Source organism: Gadus morhua, chromosome 3 (assembly GCF_902167405.1).
Source record: "Gadus morhua chromosome 3, gadMor3.0, whole genome shotgun sequence".
Lineage (NCBI taxonomy): Eukaryota > Metazoa > Chordata > Actinopteri > Gadiformes > Gadidae > Gadus > Gadus morhua.
Window position 1 is genome coordinate 29,852,530 of NC_044050.1, and position 14,118 is coordinate 29,866,647.

At 50.7% G+C, this 14,118-nt stretch overlaps 1 protein-coding gene across 2 annotated transcripts in view; it reads right to left on the reverse strand.

The window, feature by feature from the left end:
* Positions 1–12,140, reverse strand: part of LOC115540345 (junction plakoglobin) — a 21,366-nt gene extending 9,226 nt beyond the window's left edge. For both annotated transcript variants that reach the window (XM_030351526.1, XM_030351525.1), the window contains exons 1-5: positions 12,015–12,140; positions 1,687–1,743; positions 1,372–1,536; positions 942–1,195; positions 126–364 (exon numbers count right to left, since the gene is read on the reverse strand). In XM_030351526.1, the coding sequence (XP_030207386.1) occupies positions 126–364; positions 942–1,195; positions 1,372–1,536; positions 1,687–1,699 (671 nt within the window). In that variant the 5' untranslated portion in view covers positions 1,700–1,743; positions 12,015–12,140. The remainder of the gene's footprint in view (positions 1–125; positions 365–941; positions 1,196–1,371; positions 1,537–1,686; positions 1,744–12,014) is intronic.
* Between the last annotated feature and the right edge of the window lie 1,978 nt (positions 12,141–14,118).

Sequence of the window (14,118 nt, forward strand, 5' to 3'; positions counted from 1 at the left end):
CACCTGAGTCAGAGCCCACCCGAGTCAGAGCCCACCCGAGTCAGAGCCCACCCGAGTCAGAGCCCACCTGAGTCAGAGCCTACCTGAGTCTGAGCCTACTGAGTCTACCTGAGTCAGAGCCTTACCTGAGCATGCGGACCAGGGCGGGGATCCCCCCTGACTTGAAGATGGCGAGCAGCCCCTCGCGCTGGTGGGACAGGTTGTGCAGGATGCTGGCCGTGGCCCTGGCCGTCTCCATGTCGCTGGTGTTCTGCATGGCGCGCACCACGGCCGCCACCACCTGGGGCGACTGCATCAGCACGCGGCGAGATGCCTCCTTGCGGGTCAGCTGGTTCACGATCAGCGCTGCCTTGCTGACCACCACCTGGGGGACGGGGGGGGCGGTGGGTTAGAGGCGGAGCAGAAGGGAGCACTGCGATTGGGCTTTTAAAATGGAGGAACGCATGCTGAAGACTCTGGAGGTAGAGCGGGTCGGCTGGTAACCTGAAGGTTGCTGGTTCGATCCCCGGCTCCTCCTAGCTGAGTGCCGAGGTGTCCCTGAGCGAGACGCCTCACCCTGACTGCTCCTGACCAGCTGGCTGTTGCCCTGCGTGGCCGACTCCGTGCTTATCTACTTATTGCATGTTTGTACGTCCTTGCACTTAAAAATAGTTCTCAGCGTTGTGTAGCATCTTATCCTAGCTATCTGTTGTATACGGGGTTAGGGTTAACCTAGTGATGGTTAGTGCTTGGCACTCGGTTCTATGAACATCCTTACTGTACCGACAGAGATATATTGTCGTTTCTCTTTCTTCTGACAAATGTACTTATTGTAACTGTGGAATGACGCGTCTGCTAAACGCCCAGAAGGTAAATATAAAGATAAATGTGGCTTCTGAGGAACTGGAAGAGAGGCATCAGAAGCAGGTCGTGGTCGTCAGGGAGACCCTCCTCTTCCTCACCTGGTCCTCGTCGTTGAGCAGCTTGGTGAGCTCGGGCACGGCCCGGGTGGCCAGCTCCGCGTCGTCCTGGTAGTTGATGAGGTGGATGATGGCCACCTTCAGCATCTGAGACGGCTCCGCCAGCTTCTGCACGTTGGTCATTTGGGTGGAGTCCGTCTGCGTGGACAGGATGGTGGTCCCCTCGGCCAGGGTCTCGGGGAACATGGCGTTACGCACACGCTGGGCGCGGGTCAGGGTGTACTGGGCGTCCAGGTCTGAGGGGGGAGGAGAGGAGGGAGGAGAGGGAGAGAGGACAGGAGAGGGGAGAGATGTGGGGGATAGGAGAGAGGAGAGGAGGGACAGTGGGGTTGGAATGGGCTTTAGACTCGACTTAAGGGCGACAATACTCATGAGGTCACACGACTTCCTGCACATGAAGGCTGTCTGGTACCTTCTGGGTACTCGCTGGAGACGGTTGTCGTGGTGACGGTGGTGTATTTGGAGGTCCCGTAGTCCCCGTCGTCCTCTCGCACCGTGTTGGCCCCCGACTGGATGCCCGAGTCGCCGTGGTACGAGTGCTGCCACTCCTCCACCTTCATCCTCCCGTCGGATTCCACTAGAACAGATGAACACATGAACCCCGAGGAACTCACTCACTCACTCACTCACAGACCCCCACCACCAGAAGGCTGCATTCCAAAAGTGAAGGAACTAAGAACGGATAATCGACATCAACAACCAGACGGTAAACAACCACTTCACTTACTTGACATTGCCATAGCGTCTCCTGCAGTCTCAGAACCAAACAGCAGGGGGAACCGTCCTACACAGAGCACACAAAACAAAACCGCGTTAATCAATGTTCTCTGGTTAAGAAATAAAAGTTACAACTTTTCAAAAAGCTGGACGAATATTAAAAAAAAACAGGATCATTCCTAGACCTCTTCCCCTTCGGGAGCTAATAGTTAAAATCTACTTCTGTGACCCTGCTCGCAAAATGTCAACAAGGTGTGTGTGGGGCAGCTGGCCAGCGTGGGGGGGGGGGGTTAGGACAGGAATGCCGTCACTCAGTCCGTTGACCTCTGACCCCGGAGCCTCCGCCCATACAGGAGAGAGCTAGACTGTATGCTGACGCAGAGTATCGGTGTTCAAACCGGCCGGGCTGGTTTCTGTTTGTGACTAGGGCTGGGAGAGTCATCACTCTCTCTCTCACACTAACACACACGCACACACACCCTCAGGCGAATACTGGGAGTGTTCCAAACCTGGACATCTCTCACGCTACGTACAGCAGGTTGAATCCTGTCCGCTCGTATTTCTCCCTCTACTCTCCTCTCTCAAGTTTCGCTCTGAAATGCAACTCTTGTACAGTATTCCTGATTGTTCTACTTTGCCTGTTGCCCAGCAACAGTGGCCTAAACTTTGCCTTTCCAGCCTCTCCGCTGAGTCAAAGTGTGGCCCTGAACGCTCGTCAGTGGGGCCCTGAACGCTCGTCAGTGGGGCCCTGAACGCTCGTCAGTGGGGCCCTGAACGCTCGTCAGTGGGGCCCCGAACGCTCGTCAGTGGGCCCCGAACGCTCGTCAGTGGGGCCCCGAACGCTCGTCAGTGGGGCCCCGAACGCTCGTCAGTGGGGCCCCGAACGCTCGTCAGTGGGGCCCCGCACGCTCGTCAGTGGGGCCCCGCACGCTCGTCGGTGGGGCCCCGCACGCTCGTCAATGGGGCCCCGCACGCTCGTCAATGGGGCCCCGCACGCTCGTCAATGGGGCCCCGCACGCTCGTCAATGGGGCCCCGCACGCTCGTCAATGGGGCCCTGCACGCCCGTCAATGGGGCCCTGCACGCTCGTCAATGGGGCCCTGCACGCTCGTTAATGGGGCCCTGCACGCTCGTTAATGGGGCCCTGCACGCTCGTTAATGGGGCCCTGCACGCTCGTTAATGGGGCCCTGCATGCTCGTTAATGGGGCCAGGCTGCTACATTTTGCAATGAGGGCGTTTCCCATTATAGGTTCTCATACGTTCAAAGTTGAGGAACTTCATTACAAATCGTATTATTAAAGCTACTGTAAGATATTTATTTTAGAAGCTCTTTCTCAAAGTTTGCTGAAATTCCTTGGCCTACCTACATGTCTATCTGCCTACCCGTCTACCTGCGCTCCTCTGCCTGGCAGACCCCTTACTGAGGCAGCGGGCTCAGCGTGTGTTTTCGGGGAGGGTTCTACAGTCTGCAGCGTGCGGGCCAACAGTGTTTCCACTGTACTGGCGAGCAGTGTTTAAGATGTTTTCTGGCTCTGGGGAGTGACCGGATTCCTCGCTGGTCACACAAAGGCTCAGCGCTGTGGTGTCTGTGTGACTGGATGCTTCTAGAACGAGTGCCACACAGGGTACTGAGTGGTGCTCTGACTGGCCGGTTGGAACCAGAGTTAAGCAGAACCATTCAATGGCCGCTTGGGACTATTGTGTCCGATGCCAAAATGGCTAGAGTGAAGATGCGCAGTTTGTTTTTCTAAAACCTGGTAATCAGGTTGAAACTATCCTACTTGAATATATATTGTTTCAGTGCCACAAATGATTGACAGCTATTAAAGCAGATGTTTTAGAAAAATGTAACTTCTTCTGCATCAGTGATAGTGTGCATCTTGCAGTGGAACCCGTTAGTTTAACTTCTCGTTTAATCCTAAACTCACTCAGATAAACAAACTTTTAACACTACAAATGGCTGCAGGTTGCCCAGTTCTACGCCTGGAGCTTCGTACGAAAGAATGCTCTAGATAGAAGAACGCTTTGGAAAGCTCTAGAAGAAGGCACTAGAAAAAAGCTCTCAAAGGTTTTAGAAAGCTCTAGAAGAAGGCCGAGCACCACAGGACATTATCCAACGCCCGGAGGGTCGTTATCTGCGCGGCCCTTGGCTAACCTCCCCAAACACATCGGGGCCCGATGTGTATAATCTGCTGTTTTAAATATATTCCCCTTATCTTAAAAGCCCTTCTGCATTCCCCATCCATCCCCACAGAAGACTCGTCCTTAACAGGGAGGGGGAGCACAGCGGGAACCCGGCGTACCATCAGGGCGTTCAGCAGACGCCATTATCCAGAGCCAATCACAATAAGTACACGTCAGAAGAAAGAGAAACAGCAATATATCTCCGTCGTTACCGTAAGGCTGTTCGTAGAACCAAGGGAGGGACAAGCACTAACAATCACTAGGTTAACCCATTCCCCGTATACAACAAAGATAGCGAGGATAAGATGCGACGTCTACGGGGCCAAAGGGATGGGTGTGGCTCCACACATTCCGCTCACTAACTACATTTATAATTGGTTTGCTTCTGATCCCATTTTCATTAACAAAATGCAAACCAATGTGGTTGTTGAAGAGGTACGATGTAAACTGGTGCCTAGTCTGTTGTGAGGCCGTTGATAACATCCAATAAAATCGCTTTTATCAGCAAGGATAAGTAGCACATTCCCGAATCCTGACGCATGATGAGGATTTCTTTCAGCTATGAATATAATAACAGTAGTTGTATTTGCCAAGAAAATGGTACACACACCAATGACCAAACGTCACCAGTTCTCTCTCTCTCTCTCTCTCTCTCTCTCTCTCGTGTGTGTGTGTGTGTGTGTGTGTGTGTGTGTGTGTGTGTGTGTGTGTGTGTGTGTGTGTGTGTGTGTGTGTGTGTGTGTGTGTGTGTGTGTGTGTGTGTGTGTGTGTGTGTGTGTGTGTGTGTGTGTGTGTGTGTGTGTGTGTGTGTGGGTGTGTGTGTGTGTGTGTGTGTGTGTGTGTGTGTGTGTGTGTGTGTGTGTGTGTGTGTGTGTGTGTGTGTGTGTGTGTGTGTGTGTGTGTGTGTGTGTGTGTGTGTGTGTGTGTGTGTGTGTGTGTGTGTGTGTGTGTGTGTGTGTGTGTGTGTGTGTGTGTGTGTTCAGCCAACGACGGCAGTGCTTTGACCCACTCAGCATATCGCCACGGTAACGGGTGATCAGCCCACTGGCTGCTTCAGTTCACCAGCTCGAGCCGCCGGTCGGGGTTCGTAGCGACGGTCACCAATAGGTTCCAGTACTCCTGATACTTCCTGATTCCCTTTCAGCGTTGTTATTGACAACGTGTCCCCTGCTCTGCTGATCAATGGAGTCGTTACCCAGAGGCCTCGGCCGGACTCTGTTAATGACTGACACCCTGACTGCACCTTGATCCCAGCTTCATAAGAGTGAAAGTACAACGCAGATAGGAAGTCCAATAAATAAAGGAGTCCTCTCTGGCGGCCAGCCGGTCAGAGCCCTGGTGTGACATTCTGAGGGCACTCGGTACACCCCCTCCCCGCGTGTCACTCCTCCTCCTCCTCCTCCTCCTCTTCTTCCTCCTCCTCCTCCTCCTCCTCCTCCTCCTGAATACTTCATCACATCCCCGCCCTGTTCCTACGAGCCCCTCCCTCCCAGCCAGCGAACACAACGCTTCGCTCAGCTATGTCTCAGAGTGACTGACCGCTGGGCCGTTCCACCAGTGACCGGGAGACGAGTGAGAGGAGACGGCCCCCCCCGCCCTCCCTCATTCCCCCGCGGGGCGCGTCCTGATAACACCCGTGTGCTGCGCAGTGCAGTATGCGGGCGAGGCCCTCTGCTCAACACACCTTACAGCTGAAACGGTGAACGGAGTGCATTCATACAGCGCTGTTCTAACCAGCGGCCGCTCAAAGCGCTTTACAACACTGCCTCACATTCACACATTCCCCCCCGACGGCGGAGTCAGCCCCGCAGGGCGACAGCCAGCTGGTCAGGAGCAGTCAGGGTGAGGCGTCTCGCTCAGGGACACCTCCACACTCAGCTAGGAGGAGCCGGGGATCGAACCAGCAACCTTCCGGTTACCAGCCGACCCGCTTTTCCTCCTAAGCCTCATGCACCCCTGAAGACCTTTTGACATGACGTGTGCGGCCGTGTCTGGACGCGAAGAGAGAGAGGAGTTGAGAAATCCATGGTTGCACAAACACACCGCCACGCCCTGAACCAGCCAGCCACGCCCTGAACCAGTCTGCCACGCCCTGAACCAGCCTGCCACGCCCTGAACCAGCCTGCCACGCCCTGAACCAGCTTGCCACACCCAAATCCATGGCTCCGAGGCAGGCAGAACAGACATGTAGTCTGTTAACCGCCCCCACCCCCACCCCACAGAAACTGAATTTGTCCACAGATGAAAGCGTGCAAGTAGTGTTTTTTTTCAATAATTATCTCTCAGGACCAAACTTGTGTTCGATGAAAGAACAGACAGCCATGCGTTAGTATGTGGTGCTCTGAGGGCCCCCGGGTGGGTGTGGGGGTTTACTCTGTTGGTGTTGCTGTGATTATCGTGTCCTTCCAGTGTCTATGTGGTGCATTGTATTTGTTGGAGTAGTGCATGTTGTACTGTGCCCTGTCTTGATGTATTTACTGTCCTGTTGATGTATGTTGTTGAGTGTTGTTGGTGGGGGGGGGGGGGGGGGGACAACAGTGAGGCTTTCTTCACATTTATGGGATGTGGGAGAAAATACCCGCCCTCAACAGGCTCCTCCCCTCCTCCAAACTCAAACCCCCCCCCCCTCTTCTGAAGGTGTGCCGGCGGCCTGAAGCTGATTGGCTGCTTGGTTTAAATTGATCAGAGCAGAGAGATGGGCGACTAATGGGAGTTACCATGACGCTGACAGGAAGTGGCGGTGCATACAGGAAGTGGTCAGAGAGCAGCTGACTGTGGTACGGTACGAGGCGCTATCGGTTCAGATTCCGGTAAACTCTATCATCAGTCTGACTCATGCCTCGCTCGTTATGGGCGGAGCTTCCAGACAAACCAATCTCTCAGGTCAAAGTTCAGCTCCAAAAGGAAGTAAACATCAACTACAAGGATTCACTCATTCATTATTCATCCCATCAGAGCCATCTCTAAATAAAGAATAAACCGTGTAAAGTAGCTGTGAGAGTTCAGCGTGCTGCATAAGCTGAGTTAAGTGCACGCCACTTAAACGGTCTGGGACTGAACTAAACACACGCTGGGTGTGTCCACCCGGGCATTAAAAGAACTGCTCTGATCAGGAGCTGGATCAGGGCGGATACAGAGAGGAGGAAGAGGAGGAAGAGGAGGAGAGGAGGAAGAGGAGGAGAGGAGGAGAGGAGGGAGGCCGTGGGGGAGACTCCCTGTGGGCGACTATCGGGGAATCAAAGGGGAAGGGGGCGGCGGCCTCAGGGGAGGAGGCGGTCGAGTGCAGGGGGTCGGATTACAGGAGAGGGGGAGAAAGGGGGTGTGACACAGAAAGGGGGAGGAAGGGGAGAGAGGGGGCGTGGCCACGGCGGGACTAAACATCAGCTGCACAATGGGCGGTTCACAGGAGGGTATAGAGCCGTCAGAGTCCGACACATAAAGAGCCTTTAGTGAGTTTCAGGGGAGAGCAGCCAAGAGTCCGATAGTTAACCCCCCCCCCCCCCCCCCAGGGCGGTGGGGTGGGGGGGTTAACACATTACTGAACACCCCTCACATACGTGATTGCATTTAACAATAGTACTACTTAGCATTCTGTAGCGTCTTATCCTGGCTATCTCTGCTGTACACGGGTAGTGGTTAACCTAGTTATAGTTAGTGCTTGGCACTTGGTTCTATGAACGTCCTCACTGTACCCACAAAGATATAGTGTTGTTTCTCGTTCTTCTGACAAATGGACGTCAGGGTAGAAGCGTCTGATGAACGCCCTGAAGGTAACTGTTGGTATTGAGGACGGTGTGTAAGGAAGGAGAACAGCGGAGAGAGAGACGGACCGGAACCTTCTGGTGGAGCAACTAGCGGCCGTCCCGGAACGCTAAAGAGGAACCGAGGAGTGAACTGGGAGGGAACCAGTCTGGTGACACCACACAGAGAGAGCAGCTTTATTTGCTCGCTGAGGTCTGCTCACGTCCCGTTCGATGCTCTGGGTCTAAGGGTTCGATGCTCTGGGTCTGAGGGTTCGATGCTCTGGGTCTGAGGGTTCGATGCTCTGGGTCTGAGGGTTCGATGCTCTGGGTCTGAGGGTTCGATGCTCTGGGTCTGAGGGTTCGATGCTCTGGGTCTGAGGGTTCGATGCTCTGGGTCTGAGGGTTCGATGCTCTGGGTCTGAGGGTTCGATGCTCTGGGTCTGAGGGTTCGATGCTCTGGGTCTGAGGGTTCGATGCTCTGGGTCTGAGGGTTCGATGCTCTGGGTCTGAGGGTTCGATGCTCTGGGTCTGAGGGTTCGCTCTCCACAGCTGTTTCCACTTATCTTAACGCCTTCAGACAGATGATGAATATTTTAACAAGTGCATGTGTTAGTGCTGCTGCTAGGGGTGTGTGTGTGTGTGTGTGTGTGTGTGTGTGTGTGTGTGTCATGATGACTGGATGAGTGTTCAGGTCTAAACTAGCTCGTGGAGATGAGACCTATTGTCTGAAATAACCGATCACATCGCTGTATCCTTACGCCCTTCTGTTCCTGCGAGCTCCACTCTCGTTGACGAGCCTCCCTACCCAAAGGCAAACATGAGCAGTACTCTGCTGCTGAGCACTGCCAGCCCCACCCTCACCCTCTCCCTCACCCTCTCCCACCAGGGTGAGACTGTGGGCTGGACGAGTCGGTTACAGAGACGCTGAGAGACACCGCAGGACTCAACACACCGTCTGTCTCTATATGCATGTCTGTATCTATGCTCGCTGTTTGTGTACGTCGGTCTGTCCCTATAATCTGTGTATGTCCGTCTGTGTCTCTGTGTGTGTGTGTGTCTGTCTGTCTCTATAATCTGTGTGTATACATGTCTGCCTGTGTCTCTATACTCTGTGTGTATGTCTGTGTCTCTATACTCTGTGTGTCTGTGTCTCTTTACTCTGTGTGTCTGCCTGTGTCTCTATACTCTGTGTGTATGTCTGTGTCTCTATACTCTGTGTCTCTGTCTCTTTACTCTGTGTGTCTGTCTGTGTCTCTCTACTCTGTGTCTTTCTGTGTGTCTACTCTGTGTGTCCGTCTGTGTCTTTTTACTCTGTGTGTCTGTGTCTCTTTACTCTGTGTGTCTGTCTGCGTCTCTATACTCTGTGTCTGTCTGTCTCTCTACTCTGTGTGTCTGTCTGTGTCTCTCTACTCTGTGTCTGTCTGTGTGTCTACTCTGTGTGTCTGTCTGTGTCTTTTTACTCTGTGTGTCTGTGTCTCTTTACTCTGTGCGTCTGTCTGCGTCTCTATACTCTGTCTCTCTACTCTGTGCGTGGAAGCGCACCACAGACCAGTTAAGCGACTGTAACGCTTGTGTTTTGAGGCAGAGCTGGAGAGCGGCTGACAGACAGACAGAGACTCCCTAACATTCTTGGGCGTGCTGAGGCATCAGGGAGACGCGACAGACAGTCGCGTCTGTCTCAGCAGACAGTCTGGACGCTGTGCGCGCGCGTGCGTGGTTAACAGTTCTGACCGGGTACCGGTTGTGGAGCTCGCCATCAGAATACAGAAAGGACCAGAACTGGGAGGGGGGGGGGGGCATTGTAGGGCGTTTCTGTTTCACCAAGAGAGAGCTGTCGCATTCAATTATTAATTTAACTGCGGTTAACGGGAGCCTTGGGGTGAGGAGGGGTGAGTCCGTGTGGAGGGGTGAGAGTGGGGTGGTCAGAGTGGAGGGGTGAGGAGGAGGGGTGAGAGTGGAGGGGTGAGAGTGGGTGAGTCAGTGTGGAGGGGTGAGAGTGGGTGAGTCAGTGTGGAGGGGTGAGAGGGGTGGTGAGAGTGGAGGGGTGAGAGGGGTGAGAGTGGAGGGGTGAGAGGGGTGAGAGTGGGTCACTGGGAGCTAGCTCAGCTTCACGTGGCCGTGTCAATGACCCGGTTGGGACGTGTGAGGTCATGACGACTGAGGCCTCACAGAAACACGACCAGGAATTCAAAAGAGAACCAAAGATAAAATACAATCCGTTTACAGCAAAGGACGTCGGCCTCGGCTGACTGTCAGTCCTGCACGAGCGGCCAAAACATCAACGAGTGAATGCCCTCTCCGGACCGCATGCCCGTTCCTTCAGGGCTCGCGGCCGCTGGTGAAGATGAAGACAGGGTTGATTAAAGATCTGCTGGAGGCCGACCTCGTTATCCACGGAGATCCCTCGGTAATCTGCTGGAACTCGACTCCTCCCAGAATACGGTGGTGCCATCACACACTACCTTCCCTCTCGGTGGGAAACCCTACACCTGGTCTCCACGGCAACACGTCAACATACGCGTGTGCATGTGGTTCGGAGGTAGAACACACAGCGCTCTGAAGCGAGGCGCCTCCCGTCAGCGTGCTCAACAACACGGAATTAAACCCAACAAGTCAAGACAAAGAAGACTCAGAGATTCATGCAGTAATCCCCCCCCCCCTATTTATAAACCAGACCATCTCTGAGACCTTTCACTGCTAATGTAGGACAATATTCCAGAATTAAGTCCGAGTGTGTGCGTGCGTGCGTGTGAGTTGAGGATTATCATCAGTGGGACCACAGCTGTAGCTGCATGACCAGTCACCAACCTCAACTCCCAATCTCCCCCCCCCCCCCCCAGCGTGGCAGGCACCCAGGGCCAGCTTGCTAAAAGGCTCCAACTGGCAGGATTGCACTGACATGCAGTTTTCAACATGACATACTTTAACCACCTCGGCCGGGAGGAGCGAGGTTCCCGGTAGTAGAGAGGAATGTGAATGTGGTGACGCTTCAGACAGCAGGTGGCCTGCAGGTGTCTGCTATGAACTACAACCACAATGTTCACTCTGTTTGACCACCTTTAATATAACAGCCGCACCAGTTCCATCTGTTGACTTACTATTTGTATGCCGCCTGTGTTTGTAATTGTCACTACTGTCCTCGTGACTCTAGTGGGGACAAATGAAGATCAAACGTTGGCCTGTGAGCCCTGGGACCTAATCTTCTAAAGCGGATGAATGGGAATTGTGTCAATTTCTTGTTGGATTTACTCATGAAATAAAGAACGACTCAGAAACATTTCCTCCCGCCCCTGTGCCAGATAGCAGAAGAGCGGTGATGCAGACTTATGGGAGTTGTGAGTCAAGTTGAGCGTAAAGACAACGAAATCAGGAGGGATTTGGCAACAACTCAAGGCATCATCGGGTCCTTACCGGAGCTGACGACAACAGTGATGCAGAAGAAATGGAAGTTCGGGGACAGTTGTGAATGATCAGGGAGACTTCAGAGTTTCATTACTCATCGACACACATTCTGCATGTGGAAGCATGTCTACGCCCCGCCCAAGCTTCAACACAACATGGAGAGAGACCAACGGGGGTCATGACGCACCAACCGGTAATCAATTCAAAAGTCAACCAGGAGGGTCAAATCCCTCGTTGGTGTATAGGTGAGCATAGGTATAGTTTAGGTGAGCGATACCTTAAGACCACGCAAGCACATACTGTTGTTCGCACCGTCATATACTATCAAGCCAAGATCATATTTTTAATTAAAAAAATATTTCCAACATATTTATGTCTGCACTTGGTTCATGACGCACGATACAGTTCAAATCAATGTATTATAAAATAACACGCATCACTATTTTCTTTGTTTTACCAAAAAAAAAAGAGTTTGAACATAGTGCGTGTATAACAACCAGAAGACTCAACTTGGTTTCCCCTGAAGCGCAGCGGGACTAGAACCAGCCCGCTTCTGTTCACCAATAAACTTTCCCAGTCTGTTGACGTTCAGCTGATCGAGTCAAACCAATCCATGCCTCACGGTACAGGTCTACCCCATTACGCAGACTGGTTCCCCCTGTAGCCCGTATAGGTTGTATGAGTTTCGGGGTGATTCCACTTTCTCGCCGTCCCACAACTACTACTACTACTACAAACTCTGGTTTTACGCTGCGCCCGGCTGGCCCTCGGCATGCGGAAATGGGGCCCCAACAGTGTAGGTTCAGCGAACAGGTAGATTGTATTTCACAAAACCTACAAAGTATCACCTAAAGTATCACTCATGGACATTTGCGGCAGTAGTGAGTATATCAGCGAACTCCAAACAACTCACACAATAGAGAACAACACAAAACAGTTAAATTCGCCGTAAGGTAAATAAAACGAATCCGTGCACATTTCTAAACTAAACCAAGTCGATGAAACATACCTTTTCGCAGTTTAAAGGGAGGTTGCAGATTACTCCAGGTTCGTGTCGGCTCCACAGACTGTCTCTCGCGCTGCGTCGACGCTCCGCTGAACAATGAGTAGAAGCGTCACCACGGGGAGCTCCGCCCCCTATCCCCTCCCCCCCCCCCCCCCCGTGACCCCACCCTGCCGGGGCGCTGGGACGGTAGGTGGTGTCCCTCGAAATGGAAACAACAACACAGCGGGTTACAATTACTTTATTGGATGTTTAAATTCAACATCATGTGCGTAACATGTATGCGTAAAATGGTGTTTCGAATTAAAACGTGCGTTTGCGTCCCGGGTCCGCTGGGTGCTCCGCTCACCTGAGGGGTGAGTGGCCACACCTTGGTAACTTGACAAGCCAGACGCATGACGCACGGAAGTCGGGGAGCTGTCGAACAACTCATTCTGTCCTTCCCATCGAAGTATAAACATGATAGACAGGCCTGTAGAGTAGACACTGTATCGGAGCATTGTGGAGGGGGGAGTAGTTTATACAATACAGCTCATCGTTTGGGCCATTACCTCACCGTTGCGTTGTTGCATTGGTTTATTCACTTGATTAATCATAGATCTTTTCAAAAAAGTTATTCGCCTGCTCGTTCAACTATTGGTATTCTTATCTTAACAATAATCAATAATAATAATAATAATAATAATAATAATAATAATAATAAGAATATAGACCGAAATGTAACTTATATATAATTTTTATGATTCATTTTTATAAATAATTCGTCTTTATTATTTTCCATGTTTCGCCTTTTCCATTGCCTCTTAAAGCTGGCAGGTATACCTGATGAATATTTCAAAGTGGCATCCGGTTCATTTAATTCGCTTGATTAATGGATTCATTAATCTTTGATTAATCATTGGATGTTCATTTGATTCAGTGCTACAAACTGTCTCTATGGAGTGAAGACAGGTGTGAGCCTAAAAGCTTCAGACCTATCATCAACTGTGGAACCAGTCCAAACCAGTCCAAAGTTAGAGGATAATAAGTCAGAATGACCATTATACAAGAAGGCATATAACCACCACTGTAAACAGAACAGGAACAATTTGAAGAACGTTTACAACCACTATTATTACACATAAAGGGATTTCCAAGGAAACCCTAACACATAAACAGATAAAGACAATCAAACTAATCTTATCTGTTCTCTATCACCATGGCAACATAAACTGTCCATCCCATCATGAAGAGACAAACGCACAAGGTTTGTATAGCTGATACTAATAATATATATTAGAGCTGTCAAGCGATTAAAATATTTAATCGTGATTAATCGCATTAATGTCATAGTTAACTCTAATTAATCGCGATTAATCGCAAATTATTTTTCTAGGCTAAATATCCCTTGATTTTTTTGTCCCATAATTCTCATTTTAATTCTCTTATCAACATGGTGAAGTGCATCGGCTTGCCTTGTGCAAATCATTTTTTATTGATAAAAACATTGGCATATACACTGATCAAAACAGGACGATACAAAAAAAGAGCCTATAGTGCAATTAAACGACTGCTTTGAAAAAATGTCATTTCAACATAGCAGTCAGGCTACTGCTTCTTTGTTTTGAGCCAAAGAAAAAAAAAAATTTTTTTTTTTTTTTTTTTTTATAAAATAATTGCGTTAATCGCGCGATAAAAAAATTAACGCCGTTAAATTTGGTTTGCGTTAACGCCGTTAATAACGCGTTTAACTGACAGCTCTAATATCTATATATATATATATATATATATATATATATATATATATATATATATATATATATATATATATATATATATATATATACTAGATACTATAGATATAGCCTACTATAGATACTATTTATAGATACTATATATAGATACTATATATAAACCCAGAGATCTGAAGATCTAGAGAGCTCTGTCTAAAGCCCCCGGGGCAGCTCAAACTTGTTTTGATGATTTCCTTTAAGATAGCCGGCGGGTTTATGAGTTATGAACCAAGTACCCAAAGCATCACGTCTGGTTGGTGGTGCTCCTGATGGGGTTTGGGGGTTCAAAGCATCACGTCTGGTTGGTGCTCCTGATGGGGTTTGGGGGTTCAAAGCAT